Below are 22,939 nucleotides of genomic sequence, written 5' to 3'. Positions count from 1 at the left end.
AAAATATTTCGTGAAATTCTTTTGTAAATTAATATTTTGCTTTTTCACTTATTTTAAAGTTTTCTGACGTCGTTTTGTTAAAAAAACAAACAATTTTATCTTCAGATATCAGCGATGAATTCACCTTTGACCCCGACGTGACTTCGGAATGTATGAACGGCTACGTTGGAAAAGACTGCTCATACAGTAAGTGCATTTTATCCTCAGTGTGAAGTTAAAGTACAAATGTGGTGATTTGCGTTTTCCAGTCTGCATTCTGGTAGGTTCATACTTCACACTCGAGATTTTTTTACCGCAAAATTGTATTTTTTAGTACAGTGAATGACCCATTATTTATCATTTCGGGTAACGTTTAATAAAAATGAAGCTTTAATATGCGTGGCTGGAATAACTTTTTTGTAGAATTTTCGCGTCTCGAACAACTTTAGTTTCGAAATTTGCGCAGCTGAAAATAAAGTACTATATCGAAAACAGAGCGACGGAAGATTTAGCGGCATTTTATGTTGTTTTACACGAAATGTGGGGCTATAATTATGACTACGACTGAGAGCCTAACTTTTTAACCTGGCTTGTCTGCATTCTGTGGCAGGTCCACACCCGACATTTTTAAACTTATTTGTGTACACAGCTGAATTGTTAAATTGCACACCTGAATTTCGTAAAAAAAAGTAAAAAAAAAAACCTTAATTTCTGATCTCCGCATGAAATGCGGGCTGGCCCTGGTCAATTATATCTTTATGACCAATTAGCGTAAAACACCTCCTGCGTACATAAAATATAATTGCACCCCGGGAAATGTTGCCATTCTGCATTATGTGGCAGGCCACTGTAGAAAGTATGGCAAGTGCACCCGCTAGTTTTTTTCAACCTTTTAAAAGTGCACCCTGAAAAAATCTGAAAAAAATGTAAAACGCTTGTGGAGCTTCCGTTTACAGTGCAATGTATGCAATACAGAGTGCTTTGCAAAAGGAAATTTAAAAGTGCACCGGGGTATACTTTTTTTACCTTTGTTGCACCTGGTCACCCAGATTTTTTCAGCTCCGCACCCGCGAGATCTCGTCCATATACTTTCCAGACTGGGTGGCAAGTACCCACCCAATAATTTTCGAACAAAATTTTTGTGCACACTTTAATCAGAATATTACTCATTTAAATTTCAAAATAGGTTTAATTTTTCTCAGGGAAACCTTTAAATTTATGAAATTATTTGGTAATTCCATGGCTTTGTTTATTTCCCAGAATTTCATCTTGTGGAATGAAATACCTCGCACTAAACATCCAAATTGTAACTCATCCTCTCAATTAATCAAAATTAGACTAAAGAAAAAAATGAATTGTTAATAGAGCCACCCAGATTGAAAACTTTAAATTTTACGCGGACGAGCAGGTTTTGCAGCTTGAATTTGCGCGGCTGCAATAACATTTCTGCCCAAATTTGAGAGGCCGTAATAATGCTATTTGTAAAATTTGCACGGCTGAAAATGAAGAACTATACTGAAAAAGACTCCATTTACTTGGATTTTACATGAAATGCGTGGTTATGACCATGGCCGAGCCGGATTAATCCCCCGCGCAGGTCTTACTTTCCTGGAGCACCACTGTAGTCTGGCAAACTTTGATTAGTTTTGAGTTACCCAAACTTTATATTATATGCTCAAGCTTTGGAAAAAATTAAATTGAAAATTGTTACCCAACGCCTACCTCTGTTCCTAAATTGAAAATTGAATTAAGTTAATATGAATTGACAATAACATGACTTATTTTACCCTAGTCAACCACAATTTTGTTATATTTTCGGGTGTTAAAAGACTTCCATTTGTAATCTAATCTTTACATTTAATCGTAAAACCCTGAATTGAAAAAAATGTATGTGCACAGTTTGGATTTGACAATACCATGACTAGTTTAAGACCACACAAGAAACCTTCATAAAGGCTTACTGAACTCAGTCGGCTACTCAGGATTTTCGTGCAAGCAAAGCTGTTGTCAATGATCAGTATGACTCAAAATGGCTTTATTACTTTTTGTGTATACAAAATCCAATGTGAAATTACATGTACTAGCAGAAAAGCATTAATGTATGGTTGTTTCTTGACTACTGAGCCTGTGTAGATCAGTTGGTAGAGCGACGGTTGCGGTATAACCGAGGTTGTGAGTTCCAACCCCTCCGCAGGTTAGTTGTATTTCTAGCCTGCCTTGCTTGCATCATTGGTCGACTGATTCGGTGAGTCGGTGCTGGCTTTCGGTGTCCAGTTAGTTTTACACTACATTTACTTATATTTTTCGGATGTTAAAATGAGTCGCATAGAATCTCCAACTTGTAACCCAAGCCATCAATTTATTGTTAGGGCTCTACACCGAGGTTACTGACCGTTCTTATGGTTCTGTGGACTTCAACCAACCCACTTGTGCTATGTATGGCATTGCGTCAGTAAAGACGTTCGACAATCTTGAATATATGCACAGTGGAGTTTGCAAATACACAATGATGCGCAGAGTGGACGATGGCATGTCTACCCTGTCGGTGAGTTAGTTTGAAAGGTGGAAAGGCTAACCAAGGTGCTGTTTTTAACCTTACAATTGTTATATCAAGATGTACTAGGCATAATTATATATTAAGCAAAATGAACAAAAATCGTTTCTTATTTCATAATATAACTAATATTTGTAAGATTAATCAAAAACAGTTCCTCTTGTTATTGTAATTTTTAACCAGCGTTTCACCAACCTTGGATAGGAGATTTTAATAAGGTATTGAAACATTGGTTAAAAATACAATTACCAGAGGAGCTGTTTTTGAATAATCTTACAAAATTACTTTTATTATAAAATTTTAAACGATTTTTGTGCATTTTGCCAAAGATTTTACCAAATTTTTTTAAAGCTTTTAGCAAGTCAAAAAATAATTGCCCCGGGCATCGTATATTAATTTAAACAACTTTTTTGTCTGGTAAATAGCGCCTCCTAATAAATCTAAGAGGATTATTAGTTTATAGAAATAATACAACAAATCTTGCAATTAAAAATAAAAGTAAAATTACAGTAGAACCTAAAGTAACATTTGTGGGATTAAATGTAGGTTAAATATTAAGACAGAAATGTCTTAAAATATATTTCTCCGATTTGATTTTATTGTTGTCATTCACATGTAAGGGCGAGGAGGTATCTTGTTTTACACCAGTGATCAACAAACTTTGGGCCATGGCGCCATTTTTAGTGGGCTTTTGAATAGCTTGGTGTTATCATGTAGTTGTGGGCCGCGTGAATGCCGTACATTCATTGCACTTTATTTTAAAAGCTGGCGTGGCATGGAATTTTCAAATTGGCTCTGCTTGGAAATGCTCATGTGCCCAATGTGGTCCTGAAATTATATTTTGCCAATTAAACTGTATGTAATTGAAAATTTTTTCGCGCTTCGCGCTATTAGGCTTTTTTTATATTATGTTTAACATTATAGCATGACAGTGTTTTGGGCATCAAGGCGCCGTGAAATATTTCACCTTAAAACCAAATATTTTGAATCTGCCACTGTTTTGGTAGTTGTTGTACGTAGTGGGCCTTTAACAGTTCTGAAATAAATACTTTTGGGCCGCGACAAAAAATGTCGGCCACTGTTTTTTAAAGGCATAAATCAAAGGTTTTTTTTATGGATTCAGAAAGTAGGTTTCTTACACTTAGGGTTTGCAGTCCTTCAGAAATTGTTTGGTCCTGCATTCTTTAGATGTCAAATCTTAAATGTTTAACTTCAAAACTTGAGTGATATACCATGAAAAGTTTGGAACTTTGACAAATAGTATGTTGTAATAATCCAATCCTAATTGCGATATTTGACCTTTTTGTTGAATATTGGTAGTAGTGTGATAATGTAACTTTAAACGACCTTGAATGTTTCTCAAGATCGACGTGACTCGCAAACCTGATTGCAGCAAACACGGTGACTGCGTTCGTAGTGTGCAAATCACACATGCGATGTGTGACATCACCCTCTACCCCAACACCACGATCCTGGACTTCAGACAACAAGGAATAAAAGAAGTCGGAATCAAGTAAGCCACGGTTCTGTAACGGCTTTGAATGTCTTCAAGTAAATTTGCATATTGAAAAGTTTTTGAATGTCTTTAAATGTTTTTTAATGGATTTAAGTATTGAAAAGTTGTTAAAATTGTTTTTTTAAAAGGCTTTAAAAATATTTTATGTCCAGTTAAAATTACATATTTTGAAAGTGTCATTTAAAAAAAATATATATAATTTTTTTTTATTAAATGTGGTAATGTGTCAATTTAAACTTCATGTGTAAGCCACAGTTCTCCTAAATTGTGTATAATTTATGCAAAATCAAATTGCTTATGTTATTTAGTTTGAGCATTATCAGGGAACAAACTGGGGTTGCATGTAAATGCTAATTTTATTTTATTCACTTTGGGGTCAGTTAACTAAAAAGTTGCAGCCCACTAAAATATCTTAATTTTCTGAGTTATCTAGAAGTTTGATTTTCATGCTTGCACTTTGTTTACAAACCGGTGATATTTTGAAATTACTTAAGGGTAGTTGACAAGTTATAATGTTAGCAGAAACTGTCTCACGAAATATTATAATTTTTAAAGTATACCAAAGTTAAAGAGTTTTTGAAACACTGCTTTAAAAGCTAGATTAATTCGGCAGTGCTCAGTATGAACATCAGGCAGAATAATTCAAAAATAAATTACAGTAGCAATAAAATAAAAAGCGATTAAATTCTAGTAACTTCCGGTATGCAGAACCGCTGTCCAAACTAAAAACGTAGAGTTTAGAAGGTTTGGGCAAATTCATTTGATTACTTCTTCTTAAATATACGCTAATATTTCAATTACGCCTTAAATGACCCCTAAAAACTATTCCAGGAACCCCCAAGGGGCCCATGGACCCCAGTTTAGCAACCTCAACATTAGAGAACTTATAAACCTGTCAGTTAACAGCAGTTGACATAATTTTATTGTTTTCAGCGAGCGTTTCGAAGGGGAAGGTTTAGAGATTGTACCCGGCTCCATGCGCAAGGTCAGACTCCCCAACGCAGAAATCACGCTTCTTTATGACGGAAGGTCTGACGTCATAATCTACCTGTGGCCGGATTTCGGCGGTAATGTGGAAGGACTTTGCGGCAACCTTAACGGAATCGATGTCGACGATCAGGAAGGTAAATCTGTCACAGTAGAGAACCGTTTATTGATGTCACAATAAAGAACCTTTTAGTGTCGTCAAATAGAGAAATATTTACTGAGTTACACTACAGAACTGTTTATTGATGTCACAGAAGAAGACAATGCCATTTAAAGGTTTTGCCGGTTTAATTTTGTTTAATGGTACACAGATACTGATATACAGAAGGTTGATTCTTCTGTATATACTGATATATACTGATATACAGCATGGATATACAGCTCTTACCCCACAACCAGTTTTCTCGTGAATGGTAATCAGGGTACATCAAACTATGGCGCCGGGGATAGACGGGGTGGGGTTGGTTCTTCTGGCCCAAAAAATATGTTTAATGAACTAAAATATGTGTTTAAAATAGTTTGTCAACCGAAATGCATGTCGGATTCCAATCTAAGCTATTTTTTTTTTCAAATAATAAACAAAATGGCATTTTGCCTGTTTTTCTGTGCTTTGTGACACTAGTCTAATGTTACCCCGTAATAAACCTCACTAATGATGTTTGTGTTGCAGAAATTTCTGGCGAGCGTTTTCGTGAGTATGGTTGCACTGAATCGTACCAAGTCCCCGTTGAGGACACCGAATGCGTGGATTTCTCTACCGTAAGTGTGTCTCACTTACTTAATACTGTTCAAAGGCCTTTACCGGTTGGCTTTAAGTTTAATTTATTGTAAAGTGCTATTGTAAATACAAAAAATAAAAATGTTTTTTTTTAATTTAATTTATGCCCAGTCTAAGTGATTTATCAAGTGCCAATGTACAGTAAAAAAAAGGTTATTTTTGAAAAGCCTTTAAATCACTGGTTCTCAACCTTTTTTCACCGCGTACAACCTGAAGCATAAAATATTTAACTATACAATCATAACAATGAATGTATAGTTTATTACAATGGGAAAAAATGCTAAACTTTTTTGTAAAACTGTAATTTTATTTAAAAACATACTGCGTCCAACCCAAAATGACTTCGTACCACTAGTGGTACGCGTACCCAGGTTGAGAACCACTACTTTAAATGGTCTTCTAGTAGTTTATCAATGTTGTAAATACAAAAAAAAAATGATTTTTTTTTTAAAGTGTTTTAAATAGTCTTTAAACTTGATTAATATCCGGTTTAAGTGATTGTAAAGTGCTGTTGTGAAATTAAAAAACCTATGTTTTTTAACAAGGACGTACTCAACGCTTGCTACATAATGACAAGTGAAAGCTTTGCGTATTGCAATGAATGGATCGACCCACGGCCCTTCATAAAGCAGTGTGTGAAGGAGATGTGCATGTGCAACTACATGGAGAATGCCCACTGTATGTGTGACATCATCCAGCAATACACTAGAATGTGTGCTCTTGTAATGGCGCCCGTGTATGATTGGAGGACCAGCGCCTGTGGTAAGTTATAGGTTGGAATAAATACCTATGGAGAGAACTAAAAACAATTTTGAAAATTAATATTTTTCGACTAAAACACATTTGAAAATTTATAGATTTTTTCTAAGGAGTTTATTGCCATGAAAATGTTTTTTATTAAAAATATTAGGTAAGATTTAAAGTAAGTTACAAAACCAAATATTTGTAAAAAAAAACTACGAATTAAGGTAAATTGTATAAAAAAATTTGTTTTAAGTTTTACTTTTTGAAAGAAAAAAAACTTTTAAGTTCTTTTTTATGTTGAAAATAATAAAAACCCTAAAATGAATCTGTAATACGAAGTTACCTTTTGATTGTAGTTTAAATGTTTTTCGCCCTTTTCTCCCCTTAATTCTTTAATGAACTTATATATTTTAAAAGAACAAAACATTTTTTTCGGGAGAAGAGCACATAAAATGTAAATCTTTAAAGTAAAGTAAAAAAAACAACAACGTAAATAGTAAGAATATCAATTATCCATACAGAAGTAGGTAACGTTTTGAACGTTTCGAATAACTCTTTATTTATTTTCAACACTTATTCATTTTTCTGATGTCAAAAATGAACGAAGATTTATGTGAAACGTTCAAAGTGCTACCTACTTCTGTATGGGCTTCTATTTAGTAAAAAAAAATTGTAAAAAATAAAAAATATTTTTTTCCAATTTCTTTGTAATAATTTAATCCTATCTTCTTTATACTTTACCAGTTGTTGACAAATTATTTTCGCGCAGAGGTTGATTGTTTGTATGGAATGAAATACACAGAATGCGGATGGGGTTTAGCACCTACGTGTGCCAACAAGTACATCGCAATGGCGTGGAGTAGGAGTTGTTCACCAAGATGCGAATGCGCAGGCGGTGAGTGAATATTAACAATGTTATATTTCAGGCCACTTTGCTGGATGATTTTAGTTCGAAGCGGCGCTCTTCTCAAGTCATTAAAAACAATTCTAAAACTTTAATCAACGGCATAATGTGTTCTGTTGTATAGGACAAGTACCTGTTATTGAGAAAAATAACACGACTTTTAACCTTCCAGTTTTTCCGTGAAACAAAATGTTATAAACTTTGCTAGGTTTGACTGAAATTAACGCAGACATGTTTTTTGTCTGTCGACTTAAGAGAAAGGACCTAAAAGTTACCAAAGTAGGTATGGGTTGTGGCTGGGGTTATCGCGTCGTTTTGTTGATGAACGCCACATTTCTTGTTGCTTATTTGATTTTATTTCAAACTAAAACTAATTTTGGAGCATAATGGTTTTAGTAAGACGTAGTAAGAATATCAAAGCCCATACAGAAGTGACGTTTTTCGGAACATTAAAAATGCCACCCACTTCTGTATGGGCTTTAATATTCTTAAAATCATAAAAAAAAAAATTAGCTTTTGCAAGTAGGGCAAGGCGAAAAAAACAGACATAAAACCAAAATATTGGCACATAGAGACGCAAACCATGAAGTTTGTTAGAATAAAAGCTACAAACGACATCTTATGGCTTAAAAACAAACACATAACAAATACCACATCGCAAGTATTTGTGAGTAATCAGAATTGTTAAACTTAACAGTTAGTTCAGGGCCTCTTATAACATTTTTTTACCGCCAACCCCTTATTTATTTTTTGCTTCGCGTGGAACACGGTGGGCGAGATATATTTAGAGATGACGTCATAAATTGACGTCACAATACAAACACCAAAATAGCGAACTTCGATCCAAAAATGTTTAAGTAAAACAGAGTCGAAATGCATTCAATGATAAAACGTTTTATTTTTAATTAAACTTAAAAAAAATAATAAATACTTTTTAAACATAAACTATCATTTCAATTGGGCCTTCCTTCATGGACCCCCTAAAACTATTCCACGAGACCAAGAGTAGGAGCCCCTGGTATAGGATAAACAAGCTCAAGTGAACTTTTCTTGCCAGGCACCTACTGGGATCCTCTCTCCAACGCTTGTATCGACGGAGACAAATGTTCTTGTGAAATGGACAGTGAGGTTTTCCCACATGGACACGTCATCATTGTCGGCCGTGAACAATCGTGAGTATTAAACTCCAGTAGAATGACGCAAGCTTATGAAATCCAAAACCATTGGAAGCAGTTTCTGCTTTGGAGTATAATGGTTGGAGTTTGTAGTAAGTCGGAATAAGAATATCAAAGCCCATACAGAAGTAGGCAGCATTTTGAACGTTTCGAAATGATACCTACTTCTGTATGGGCTTTGATATTTTTATTAGGTTCGGCTTGTTGATCACTGTTCCGCTGACGCTTATATTAACAAAAGATTTTCCAAATAGTTTTTCTTACATTGCCTGAAGATTTCTAAAATGCGAAACTGATGCTTTTGAGCCTAATAAGCGATACAACTCAAAGTTTAAAAAATCCGAGTAAAACCAGGATCAGACACTTTTTGAGACATAGAAGTCTATTTGAATAAGGAACTGACGCGCAAATTTATATTCCTTTTGATCCTTGTTTTACTCGGGTGTTAAAACTTTGAGTTTTATTGTTTATTTGGCCCAAAAGCAGCACTTTTCCATTTAAATCTTTAGAGCCTGAAGATGTAGGCATAGTGAGAAAAAATAGGACAGCTCAGCGGAGTTAAACGCTGATAGATTTGTATAACAATATAAATTGTATAACAATAGCTATGTTGAAAATGAATAAAGAGTTATTCGAAACGTCCAAAATGATACCTACTTCTGTATGGGCTTTGATATTCTTATTACGTCTTACTACAACCTCCAACCATTATGCTCCAAAATATAAATCTAGCTTGATAATGAATTGCAAAGCCAAAAAGGTCAAGTAAATTGACATCATCTTGATCAAGACCTGCGATACGAACTTGGTGATCAAAACATTATTTAATAGTAGGTGGGACGCACTTCATTTGTACATAGTCAACATGAGTATAAATCTAGTTACAATAAGAAATATGGGCGCACAATAATATCGGGTTGCAACCAGAAGTGTGTACTACAATCCAACACTTTCTTCTTTATTATAGCTTTATCGTTTTTATTGATGTTAAATAGTTATTAATTGTAGAGTTTGCCGTAAACTAACCCCACCCTTGTAACTTTACCACAGCACTTGCAACGCTGGTTGGTGGGAAAGTGAGATCTTACCCCTTCCCGGTATAGCGATGGCTTACGGCCACAACCACTACAAGTCCTTCGATGGAACTTACTTCACACAGGGAGAGGAATGTGCTTTGCTATTCGCTCAGGATGAGGACGCTTCGTTTATGGTCTACATCCAGACTTACTCGGTAGGAAATGCTTCTGTCCACTAACTAGTAAATTGTATGCTGTTCTTAAACTGTAAGTCTTCAAGAAATAGGGATATTTAGAAAATTATAAAAGAAATAATAGCAAAACTCTACATCCAGACTTTTCTACAGATCAACCATTAAATTGTTTTCTGGTTTGCTGTTCTTAAACTGTGAGTCTTCATAAAAAAATAAGGATATTTTGAACAATATAAAAAAACGAAAAAATAGCCAAAACTATTCATCAAGGCTTACACGTTGGAAGTGATCTCTAGAGAGCTGCAATCGTTAGAAGTGCTACCGTCATCAGTTGGCGTTAACTTTAAACTGTTTATAATACAAGCTAGTACTGTGACGTCTTAATCAAGTTGATGTCGGTGTACTCGTTCTTTTTGGGTTTAAAATGCATTATCAAGCTAAATTACTGATCCTTGTGTAGTGTACCTAAGTATATTGACTAAATGTCCCTTTGAAATGTTCAAAAAATCGAGAATTACACCTACTTCTGTATGGGCCTTGATATTCCTGCTAAATAGTATTTGACTAAATGTCAACATCGTTTTGAACCCGTCCCACTTGTTAGGATGGAACCTGCGCGGAGACTTATACCTATACTTCCGTTTCGATAAGAAGGTGTACCATGGTCATTCCTCAGTTTATAATTAGTTTTAACTCGTCCCACTTGTTAGGATGGAACCTTCTACGCGGAGAAGGATGTTCACGTGATGGTGTTGAGTGGTGGCATCTACTACCACTACTTACTTGAACGTAACGGACTCCTGTCGCTTCATGTCCACGATGGGTCGGTGGGAATGAACAGTCAAGCGTTGCCTCATTTCAAACGTAAGAAGAAATCCATAAACTTTAGGCGTTACTTGATGGAAATAATAATTAGGTCAAAAACAATAAGAAAAATTAAATAGGTCGAAACACTAAATAAATATGTTGCAAAAAGCCCAGTATTTTAGACAGTATACTTACATCCCTTGATATTTAAAATTTTTTTAAACTATTTTAACTTTGACAAAGTGCTGCTGAAGCGATATTAATAAACAGAAAAAACAACAAAAAAATAAACAGCGTTATTTTCAAATAGGACAAAATCACTTGAGTAATGATCAATTATTGTAGAATTATTTTAAAATTAGTTTGTACAAACAATTGAGGTCCAATCTTTGTAAAACGATTTCATATCGATTAGTTTCGAAAAAAAAAAACGAACGAAACAAGACATAAAAATAATTTACGGCCATCTGGTCAAGGTGCAATAAGTAAATAAAACTCATTAAAAAACGTATTAAATATTAAATTTTTTGTTTGTCCAACAGCTTTCACTATGCACTAACATTTCAATTTGGCCTTCATGGACCCCCTAACACTAGTTCGCGTACCCCCAAGGGCTCCATGGACCCCAGTTTAAGAACCCCTGCTATACGTAATTAACAAAAACACATTTTACAGCTTATCTGTGTCAGTATTCATTTAGAAGTGCGATTTATTGAGTTTTTCTTGGCAAACAATTGCTGCTGTTCATTGAAAGCCCCATTCTATAGTAACTGACAATACAGAATTCTCAGTTGAAGCGAAGGACATATGTAAATCGTACCGTATGACATTTTGTGTGACTGTAAATTATTTCATTAAAGTTATAACGGACTCAAATTTTAAAACTTTTATAACTGGACCCTTGCTAAAGATAGTTGAGTAGCAATTAACAAAAACACTTTTCACAGCTGGAATCGCGGACATCACTCGCTTTGGTGATCGTGGTTTCGACTTGCTCCTGGTCGAGTCCAAGGTTCGCGTTCAGTTCGACGGGCTTGGTTTCGTGTCATTGGTCGTCCCCGGAAAGTACAGCGGCAAAATGCGAGGTTTGGCCGGCAACTTCAACGGTGATATGAGTGACGATATGAAGATGCCGTCTAAAGAACTGGCCGTAAGTTGTTTGGCTTGGTTAACTCGGTCAATAATAACAGAATAACGCACCACGGTCAGACTTAGACAACTAAATAATTCTAGTAATCTGATTTAATTATTTGGAGCAAAATGATTCTAGTTCTATAATCTAAATCGTGAATTGCTTGTGCGCTAATTTTAGTTCTAATCTAATTCGGATTTTAGCAAAAATCCTACTTTATCTAACGGATTTTTTAGTTAATCAGCTAAAACGAAGAATTTAAAATAAAACTCCTTGATCGGAACGACCTGTTGGTGATTTGTACATTCTTAAAAGCATAGGCTATGCTAAAACCTATAAAAATATAATGTAATTCAAATTCGTTGTTTTGTGAATTAGATAATTCTAATTCTAATCTAATTTGAAAAACTCAAATTTTCTAATTTTATGTCTTATTTAATTTTAAAATGCTGAATAAGTCTAGTTGTCTAAGTCTACCACAGTTAAGTATTATGAATCTCCAACGCAGTTCACAGCACAATTACGCAAACCTTTTTTTTCTTGCACCCAGTACACTACCGACTTCGTACGTTCCTGGAAGAAGGACACTCAGTGTGAAGGAACATTCCTCTACCATCCTTCAATCTGCTGGTGTAAGTAGATCAATCACTTTTTACACATATTTTGGTTAGATCCAGTTCGTGCAGAACAATATATATTACCCAAGTTAAAAGGTATGGCAAGCCATAAGGACATTAAAATTAGAAAGCTAAAAAGCGCCCTATAGTAAAAATATAGGTTTTTATTTATTTTTTGGAATATTGTGCATATATACATATTTTAAAATCTATAAAAAATGTATATTTATGTACCTTTTAACATATATATATGTTAAATAATTAGTAAAAAATGTCTGACCTGAATTATTAGTAAAAAATGTCTGACCTGAATTACTAATCGACATTATTTGACCGATATATTATTCAACAGCTGAAGATATTGAGGCGATTTGTGAAACGATCATCCGCGATAGTCTGTCGGAATGCGGCAACTTTGTTGACCTTGACCAGCTTCAGCAGATGTGCGTTGAGGACGCGTGCAATGCAAACTTGGACAACCAGGACGAAATAACTTGCCAGTTCGTCAAGTCGGTCGACAACTTGTGCGCTCTTTATGAAGTGCACAGCCCAACACCTGAGATACTAGAATCGCAATGCCGTAAGTGCTGAAACACTTTAGGGAGTAAGGGGTCTCCCGCAGGCAATAAAATATGAAGAAAGATTTTTTTTCTATCAGATAATCTCCAACTGTTTATTAAAACAGGTAAAATAATTTCAAAAACATAAAATAATTTCTTAAATTTTTAAGAGAAATATACATTTTGCCTATATAAGGTATCATCAGTTCCTGTACAAAAAGCAAACATTTAAAACTTCTATTATTAGCATTTTTACATGTTTGTTCTGTTTTATAAACAGTTCAAGATTGTCGTGAGTGCTGTCACAAGTTTATACCATGTTTCTTTTTTTTCTTGGGGCTTTTTTGATGTTTAATTTTTAAATTACAGATAACAACCTTTTTTAATTAAAATTTCGCGAGTTTATACACATAAAGTTTTTTTTGTGTCCTTAAATTTAAAATATTTATTTTTCCCGCTAATTCGAAAGTCAATAACAAATTCTTTATTTCATTCTTGTTTCATTTGGTGATCTCGGTAGGAAAAATACGATTGTTTTAATGTAACAAAAATTTGATCAATTGACACTAAGTTTAAAATTTTACCCTTACATGCATTTCTTGACATGTTGAACTCTTTTATTTTGGCAGCCATTTTGTGTCCCGCGAGCAAGGTTTTGAGTGAATGTTCCAGCAGCTGTCAATCATCCTGCTCCTCAATCGGACTCTTTTGCGCCACCCAGTGCTACAAGGGATGCTTCTGCCCAGAGGGAACTTACGAGAACTTTGACGGTGAGTATTCTTAAATCGACCGATATCACTTTTTGATCCAATACCTGATTTTTTACAGTTTTGTCAACTTATACCCGATATCGATTTTTTTTATAAACCTGGGAAATTTTCAAAATTTGAATAAACTGAAAATAAAATTCAAATCACGTTTTAGATGAAATGCCTTTACTAATTATTAAACTAATCTTTTGCATATTAACTTGGCGTGATGCTAAAACCCATTTTTTTAATTAAAAAAATGTATGTATTTTTTTCAAGTTGTTTGTTATACAGGAAAAATTATATTATATTTTCGCACTAAAATATCGGCCTACATTTACCGATACCGATATATCGGTAGAAGCCAAATATCGGCCGATATTATCGGTAAACCGATATGTCGGTCTATTTATAATTATTTATATCAAGTTGCAGTTTTGTGTTTGTTGTGCATCAAATTTCCACCCCGATTTAAAAATAATCTGCCCCAAGGCGATAATATCGGATCGGAGCCGATACCCGATGTCAAGTGATTCCTAATTAATATAGAAGTTTTAAATATGGTTTGTGACCAAAGCGGCGATTTTTTACAAAAGGTAAATTAATTTTGGGGTTAGTAAACTTCGTAACATTTTCGGAAAATTTAAGCTGAACAACCTTAAAAATACCTCTGAACTTTTCATTTTTTTCGCTTGTTTAAGCATAGTATTGATTTTATTTGTCATTGAGAAAAATGTCCAATATCGGACACCCTCCATCACATGTCATATGTCGTGTTAAGAAATAACGTTTGTTGATGCAAGAGATAATAACTTGTGTTTGAACAGTCCACACGTTTGTCTAGTCCAGCGGTTCTCAACCAGTGGGCCATAAGAACATTTGAAGTGGGCCACAGATCAATTTAAAGCTAGATTTAGTTTCATTTGTGTCACTATATTTAATTTTACAGGAATGGCTTGTGGCTAAATTAAAAAGGAATGTAAATTTATTGTTCAGCCGCAAGTATCTCACTAATGCACGGTTGAATAAACATTCTGTTTTGAAATATGTTCTGCTGCGTTTTGTTCTAAACCTATTTTAAAGTTTTTTCTTTCATAAAAAAATATTGGGCCACAGGATTTTTTGCAACGTAAATGGGCCACGAAAGAAAAAAGGTTGAGAACCACTGGCCTAGTCGGCCTTTTATGGCTGGAGTCCGCTATTTTGTTTATCCTATCTTAAGGTGTAAAAAATAAAATTACAATAAACGGTAACGTTTATAAACTGTATCTTGGTAGCCTTGACAGTGTTTTTGGAGTTTACGATTCGACTAGAAGAGCCGCAAAAAACATGCAGGAGAGCCGCAGTTTGCCCACCCCTGATATAGCTTTAAAGAGCTTTTAATACTGCCAGGCCTGAATTGCTAGCTTTCCTAGAGTATTCTGCTGTTCCACCTGTATTTAGTATTTTATTTTTTAATTTGTATTCTCAACAGATGTATAACAACTTGTGTTTGTCCAGGTTCTTGTGTTCCTGAAGAGGGCTGTGGATGCTTTTATGAAGGAGAATGGTTTGCTCACGAAAGTCAAAACAGCTTCAACAATGATAGCAAGGAATGGTGAGGATTTGAGCAGAATTACCGGCTTCTTCGCAAAAATGTTGTCTGAAAGGTTTACACTAAAACTGTACAAAGTCTAAGTTCTTCCTACATTCAATGAAACATATGTACACACATATGTGTGTTAACAACTGGAATCTAGCCCTGCTGAAGCTGCTTTTAGACCAACGATTACGGCTACGTGTTAGCCGGATTCAAGTAGCATTTTACGGACCACGTGAACGAAATTGCGTGTCAAAGGTTTACGAAAATTGTACAAAATATCCGCAAGTGGATTACAGCAATAATAAACGCCTTTTATCATCTGGTAGAAAACGCATCCTTTATATTACTTAATTCTCTACAAAAGTTGTACTAAAAGTTCACGTCGTTTTTCTTTATTTAATCTGTTCATTTTTAGTTGTCTGGTGAATTGTTTCAAATGTAGCTTGTTAAAATGTCAAAACCTTTACTTTTCAGCACTTGTGTTGGAGGAAAGATGGACTGCAGGGCAATATGTAAGAAACATGTGATTGTTAACGTTATACAATATCAACTAACATAAAATAATAGATAAAAAACATAGAAGAATAGATAAATCTCTCTAAACTGCGCGGAAATATACTGTTGCTGCCAGGCTTTGTTTCAAATATAAGATTGTTCGTTCCGCTAATTTAAAAATCATTTAAGAAAAAAAGTTTTGACAAAAAATATATTTAATTTTTTAAATGTCGAAAGAAAATTTTGCAGTTTTTTTATTTGTTGAAATGTACTTCCGGCCAATGTTTTTAACTTTTAAGTTTATTTTCAATATTTCCTATAAGTAAAGAAATATATAGCGACAGCAGATACCAGCTGACCTCATCAGGGTTAGAAATTAAAACGAGAATATCCTTAAGAGTTTAAACATTTCTTGCCCCCCCCAGATGTCGAGTGTTCAGGGGAGATGGAGTACTACGACTGCGCAGGCGCACAAGCCGGTTTCTCGGGCACTGCTGCCATGGCAACATGTGAGCAACCGTTCAGGATTGCGATGAGCGAAGAATGCGCTTCTGGTGAGGAATTCGTTATTTTTTAATTTATTTTATTTTCTGTTGGTTTAACGACATTCAATACCTTTTGTCCTGCCATCTAATGTTAAAGCATCTCTAAGGAAATCGCCTCGGTAAGGATTATTAATTATTCGTGATTTAACGCAGGTTTACGCGTACATGACACAATACATTCGTATAAAGAGAGTAATTTTTCTAAATTAAAAAAAAAAAGATTTTTTTGAAGTTTTCTGCGACGAATACACATATATTGGTGTTCTTCACAACTTGAATTGACGTGTTTTTTTTGTGATTTACCAAACATTTGTCAAAGATTTATTTCAGAAAACACTAATGCAAGGTTTGTGGTAAACTAACTTACGAACGATTTAAAAAATCACATCGGCTATTCACACTGAAAACAAACATACAAATGCAAGTTTTGTGAAAAGTGTTTTGTCCCTGGGAGGAACTGTGTTTAAAAGCATTTTAAATTTTACCCTTTTTCGAATATGGATTACGTCATAATGATGTATTGACTCGATAAATTTGTGGGATTTGTTTCGAAGAGATCATAAAGTTTTTTTTAAAGAGTTCATAAAGTTAAATCAAAAGCAGCTATATTATTCCATTCATTTGCATTTGCATTATGCAAACATTATTTAAATGCGTAAAGCGTATTCCCTTATTTACAATAACGTCATCAGGGTTTTTTTAAGGTTTGGTTTGGGTGACCGCTAAGTAGTTTTAAGAGACCGCAAGTGTTTCATTTAAATACCAAAAAGTTGCAAGTCCAAAATTTTGGGAAACCGCTGGAGAAATTTGGCACCTTAAAAAAACACTGAACGTCATCTCTTTGTTGTACAGGCTGCGCATGCGCACCAGGCACGTATATGACCCCCGACCACCGATGTGTTCCCCTTGCTGAGTGCGGATGTGTTGGGGCGAACAACAAATACTACCAACCAGGGGAGGGATACACCGACGAATGCAACCAATGGTGAGACTCGGTTTATTTATTTCTTATTTTTTCTCTTATACTTACAAAAATAAAAAAATATTTTTTCTTAACTTATTTTGTTTGTCTAAAATCCTTGATATATTTTTGTCCGGGTTTTTATATTGCTAACAATATTTGATTTATGGTGAGATTTAGCGTTTGGGTTTGGGTAGGTCAAGTAATATTATTATATTTATTCTTCCATATTTATGCTGACTTACAATTTAATTTTGGCAACTCGTTTCGTTACTGTGAAAAAAGTGGTAGGATTCTAGGCCAGCGCGTACTTTTTTGTATTAGATTCGTCTATAATCCTCTAAGCCAATAGAGATAGTTCACATTTGATTGCGAACTATAGTATTATATTTTTATCTCCTTATGGTCAACTTTTAACTTTCTTGCAGCACTTGTAACGCTGGTCAGTTCGTTTGCACGGACGAACCTTGCCCCAAGACTTGCTCCTCTAGTGGCGGATCCCACTACCAAACATTCGACGGGCTCATGTATGATTTCCATGGAGAGTGCGAGTACGTCCTGGCATCTGTAAGTACACATCTACCTACGACTGTATATGACCGAAGCTGTTTACCTTTTGTTAAATGAAGTTAGGAAATTTGGCGCTCGTCTAGCATCCTGCCAGGCGTACGAGTTTATTAAACCAACGCACATTATTTGTATCAGGGTACGAGTTAGTGTTTGGGTTCAGGTGGGTCAAGCATTATAAAATTTAATCTCCCAGATGTGGTAGGATTGTAGACCAGCGCCGGAAATTTAATATATTCTGAGTGGTTTGATTGTAAATCCTAAATAGAAATTTAATATGGAAAAATGAAATGCACTGTTGCAAATTTCAATTGTGCTAAAAAAATTGTTTTCGAATTTTATTCAAAACGATCCAATTTTGGGTCTTTGAAAACCTTCAGTAACAGTGTAATTAAATCAACGTTTCATACAACACATAAACCACATCCTAACCAACTAGCCGTATGCTTCGCTACGCTACCTTACCCTTGCCACTTTCACCCAGGATTTCTGCCCCAACAATCCCGGAGGTGGCCTTTTCAGCATTATCACCAAGAACCAGCGATGCGGAACCACTGGAATCACGTGTTCCAAGGAAGTCACCATCACCATCAAGGTAAATACCCTAAAGCAAAACTAAGTCCAGCTGTTAACCTTTTTTCGCCACCACCAAAATATTAAGCGTAATTTACAGTAAACTTTGGCGACCTAATATTCTTCACTAAGCATTTTTGTAAGCTTAAAGTAAACAAAGAACAAACAAGACAATTTAGCATAAATATGTTTAAATTTAATGAATATGAGCCATTTCTTCACCTCTCGCAATTTTCTTAAATTTTATAGTATTCTTGCTCAGAACGCCAGTCAATAAATTAAACCATGTAAACTTCTGCCGTCGGCGACCAACCAAAGTCTGTTAATATTTTTTTATTTATTTCATGTCCGTCTTAAGTTATAGGTTTTGAAAAAAATGTTTACCGCTTGTTTTTCACATTTTTATTCAAATAACGTCGAGCGATCCCATTTTGGTCAAAACCAACAAAATTAATTTTGAAAAATCTTTGGATTTTCTTTTTCCTATCACAAATCACAAACGCTCCAAAATTTTCCACAGAACAAACAGATCGTTCTCAGGAAGGGTGCTTCCCCCAACATCCTGACGGTTCCAGGGGCGTCCCGATTCCGCCGGGCCATCACCGGTTCCACCGACTACTCTGCGGCCGAGATCTTCCTGATCAAGCAAAAGGGTCTCTTCACGGAGATTACAACTTGCATCGGCATCACTGTGCTTTGGGATAATGGAACTAGGATCTACGTCAGACTCACGCCAGAATATCAAGTAAGTTTAAAAGTTGTCGCTTTTTGCTGTTGCTTTTAGCACAGTCGGTTTGCCAACCTTACGAGAAAACACAGAAATTTTAATGTGATTTTACTTCACGTAGGAAATTTGTGATTTATTTTTTGATATCTTGGCCTATTTTACTTCACAGAAAACACCTTAAAATCATTTTTCTTTAATAACATTACAGATTTATTGCCTAAAACTACAATTTATTCATGCTTTGCACGGACGACATGGCATTTTCACAAACTTTGTCACCTGAGTAACAAATATGACCGTGTTAAATTTTGTCCTCCAGGTTAAAGGTATAAACTTATAAGTTGTATCCCAGTTAAGTGTCTTATCAAAATAATGTATAACTAAGTTAAAATTCCGACCAGCTTAATTTTGACCCCCAGATTAGGATGTAATCAAGTAAAAAATTATTTCTAGAGCAGTGTTGTTTTTTTACATTTTTTCAACAGAACCCTAAAGTAATCTAGAGTAACGTTTAATGAATAATGACCAAGTTCTTTTTTCCCCCAGGGCAAGGTTTGCGGAATGTGCGGAAACTTCGACGGGCACGATTCGAACGATCTCACCACAAGCTCAGGAAACCTGGGAACCGTTATCCAGGCTGGGAACAGCTGGAAGGTATTGTGACGTGTTTTAAGTCATTGTGACGTGTTTAACGCTCTTGTGACGTGTTTCATGGTATTGTGACGTGTTGCTTAGTAATGCTGCTCATTTACTTTCAATTATTATTTGTAATCTAAGTATGGAAAAATATAGTAAAACTGTAGGTCTACTTTTTTATCCAGGTTATATAAAAATAAGTTTTAAAGTATAATTCTATTGAGAAACTATCTTTTCCGGCACTATTTACATGTTTGATCTGGACATTTTCTGTAATATCAGCTCATAGCCGATACCTGATGCCAAGCGTAGTATCGGTATTAGTTCGATTCCAGGGTAGCATCGATACCGACATCCCTAATTAAAGTAAGTCCTTCTTAATGTACCTTTGCCAATTTAGTCATGTCCTCGTCCTTCTCCAACTACAGTCATGTCCCTCTTACTTTTAGCCATGTCCCTCCTATCGCTTAACACTCATGTCCTTCTTAACCTTAAAATTTGTCTAAGCGTTAAAAAGTTTAGTTACCTTCAGTTTTTCATCCACTATTTTTGATATATTTAAATTTAAATTTCGCCTGGTTTGATAACAAATCGTTCTTACCCACAGGCGAGCGACTCCAGCGATTGCAAGGACGCCACAAGGTCATCTCAGGTTAACGACTCCTGCTCGTTACGTCCAGAACGCAGGGAGTGGGCTGAGAAGAAGTGTGCACTCATCCTTGACAACAAGCTCTTTGGAGAATGTCACTCAAAGGTAACGCAAGGTTTAACGTTTGGCCGCCATTTTGTGTCGCGATGTGTAAAGTGGAATATATGAACTAACTTATAATTGCTGGCGTTTTTTTGCACTTAATTAATATATTTTTGTGTGTGCAATTTGTTGATATGTTATTGTTTCAAAGTTATGTACATTGTTAGCTGTGAATAGGCCCTCTGTTTGAAAAAAAAACATCAAATTCGCAAGAAATACAAAGCTATAGAAATCTACTTATCTCCACAATTATAATATTCGGATTTTACAAAACTTTTACCATTTTTATTGCAACGCTGCCAGCGTGTGTGTGTGACATCACTGAAAGAAAAAAAAACAATAACTGGCAAACGATGATCGGCTGAAATCGGTTCTAACCCGTTTCTCTTTATACCAGAAAAAAAACATTTATTATTAGGACGTTACCAACTTTAAAATATAACTACCAAACAACCAAAGTTAAAAAAGTAACCTACAGACAAAACTATATCGAGTTACAACCATTACACATTCAATGCACCGACATTGACGCAATTTCCTCCCCCCCCCCCCCCAGGTGAACCCACAGAAGTACTACCAGGCTTTTGTGCTTGATACTTGCGTGTTAAAGTTTTACAATGTTAATTAAGCCGTTTACTCACATTCAGAAAACACTAAAAGCTTAAAATCTTTACCCAACTAACAACTGTTTAAACTGGTCAAAATACCTGTATTCCAACAAGTTAATTCAATGCATTAAGTTGCAAAACTAACACCCCACCGTAAAACGCGCAAAGTGCGCTTTGGGGTTACTCATTAACACCATTCAAATCAGTCAAAAACAACAAGAATCAAAGTTTTTTTTATCTCTTGCAGGTGAATCCGCAGAAGTACTACCAGGCTTGTGTGCTTGACACCTGCGGATGTGATTCCGGTGGTGATTGTGAATGCAGATGCACAGCTGTTGCTCACTACGCTCACTTGTGCGCACAGAAGGGCGTCGTTGTTGAGTGGAGAAACATGAAAACATGCCGTGAGTTGGTCTAATAATATATATATTATATATAGGTTATTAGATTTCCTTGGCTTTTTTGAACGGAAAATAGGAAATGTTATGCTCAACAGAGGCTTAAAAAACGATTTATGATTTAAATTTTTATTTCCTACAACTTTTTCATATAGATTTTTTTTAGGACAAAAGGTTTTTTTTGGGGGAGGATGGGGCGTATGGTTATAATTGTTTGGTTGTTTCTTGTTCACCAAAGAAAACGGAAGTTTTTGTTTTGATTTACCGTTTTATTAACTACTTTGTTTTAAAATTACCCACAATTAGTCAAAATGCAGTTTTCAGTTCTTTTATGTAAGTTTATTTTACATATTACCCCCAATCGCCGTTATATAATCTAGGTTTTAATCTTTTTACCTAAATTTCAGGTTAAGTTGCACACCACACCACAATATTATAGAGTGGTTAAAATTGCTCTAATTTTAAACAAAACCCCATTTTACGTTAATAAACAATCGTACGCTTGCTCTCTAGCGCTGATGTGCGAGAGCTACAACGAGGAAGGAGAGGACTGTAGGTGGCACTACAGAGCATGCGACACTTGCATCACAGACACTTGTTGTCCCTGTCAATCACCAAGCGATACCAACTGGTGCGTGGAAGGCTGCTTCCCCAAGTGCCCCGAGGTAAGCAATATATTTAAGCGTCTTTGTATAATACAGCTTTTCTTAACCTTTATAGCGCTCGTACCCTTAAGCTTTCATAAAATTTTCTCGTACCCCCAATCCACAATGGTCGACGGAAGTAAATAAAATTGTAACAATAGAAATCAAACTTAATGCATTTATAACTTATGTATTGAATGCATGCAATAAAAAAGTCTTGTAAATTTAACAATACTTACAACACACAAACAATCAGTAAATAATATCGGATTAGCCAAAATTCTATCCCAAGTTGTACCATCGGTGATCATCTGGTTCTTGGGTGGCATCGGTTCCAATCCGATTTTTTTTATTTGTTTTTAGCCTTAGTTTGTGTTCTAGCGCTGCGAGTTTTGTCCTGATTTGTATGTTTTCAAAAATAGTTAAACAGCTAGCAACTAAGCCTAAAAAACATCAATTTTTGTCATACAACTTAAAAAAATCGTTTTGAATGTTTCGATTTTATGTATTTTACTTATTTGAGCCCAGTAATGACGTCATTCAGTATCGCATCGCTTTAAACATTCGGCGCAACAACTAACCTAATTAAATGAATGTAATCAGTTTAATTTGTCGTTCTTAACTCGTTCTTTGATTGAAGGGTTACATCTTGGACGAGATGACGCAAAAGTGTTTGTTGAAGGAAAACGCAGACCAGGAATGCACTCCTTACTCCGCAGAGAACAAGTGCAGAGTTTGCG

At 35.2% G+C, this 22,939-nt stretch overlaps 1 protein-coding gene across 1 annotated transcript in view; it reads left to right on the top strand.

Moving 5' to 3' along the window:
* Positions 1–22,939, top strand: part of LOC146138955 (uncharacterized) — a 54,173-nt gene that overhangs the window by 743 nt on the left and 30,491 nt on the right. Inside the window, exons 4-30 of the mRNA XM_083394746.1 lie at positions 106–186; positions 2,349–2,524; positions 3,898–4,046; positions 4,983–5,173; positions 5,707–5,795; positions 6,360–6,576; positions 7,328–7,453; positions 8,520–8,634; positions 9,688–9,868; positions 10,558–10,711; positions 11,602–11,804; positions 12,337–12,422; positions 12,458–12,462; positions 12,756–12,983; positions 13,593–13,733; positions 15,213–15,309; positions 15,769–15,806; positions 16,215–16,343; positions 17,187–17,319; positions 17,724–17,862; positions 18,347–18,457; positions 18,956–19,180; positions 19,709–19,816; positions 20,406–20,552; positions 21,405–21,561; positions 22,069–22,220; positions 22,840–22,939. Coding sequence (XP_083250872.1) covers positions 106–186; positions 2,349–2,524; positions 3,898–4,046; positions 4,983–5,173; positions 5,707–5,795; positions 6,360–6,576; positions 7,328–7,453; positions 8,520–8,634; positions 9,688–9,868; positions 10,558–10,711; positions 11,602–11,804; positions 12,337–12,422; positions 12,458–12,462; positions 12,756–12,983; positions 13,593–13,733; positions 15,213–15,309; positions 15,769–15,806; positions 16,215–16,343; positions 17,187–17,319; positions 17,724–17,862; positions 18,347–18,457; positions 18,956–19,180; positions 19,709–19,816; positions 20,406–20,552; positions 21,405–21,561; positions 22,069–22,220; positions 22,840–22,939 — 3,678 coding nt within the window. The remainder of the gene's footprint in view (positions 1–105; positions 187–2,348; positions 2,525–3,897; positions 4,047–4,982; positions 5,174–5,706; positions 5,796–6,359; positions 6,577–7,327; positions 7,454–8,519; positions 8,635–9,687; positions 9,869–10,557; positions 10,712–11,601; positions 11,805–12,336; positions 12,423–12,457; positions 12,463–12,755; positions 12,984–13,592; positions 13,734–15,212; positions 15,310–15,768; positions 15,807–16,214; positions 16,344–17,186; positions 17,320–17,723; positions 17,863–18,346; positions 18,458–18,955; positions 19,181–19,708; positions 19,817–20,405; positions 20,553–21,404; positions 21,562–22,068; positions 22,221–22,839) is intronic.

Source organism: Ascidiella aspersa, chromosome 7, assembly GCF_963924565.1.
Source record: "Ascidiella aspersa chromosome 7, kaAscAspe10.2, whole genome shotgun sequence".
Lineage (NCBI taxonomy): Eukaryota > Metazoa > Chordata > Ascidiacea > Phlebobranchia > Ascidiidae > Ascidiella > Ascidiella aspersa.
The sequence above is the reverse complement of the archived record's forward strand: the minus strand, read 5'-3'. Positions and strand labels throughout refer to the sequence as shown.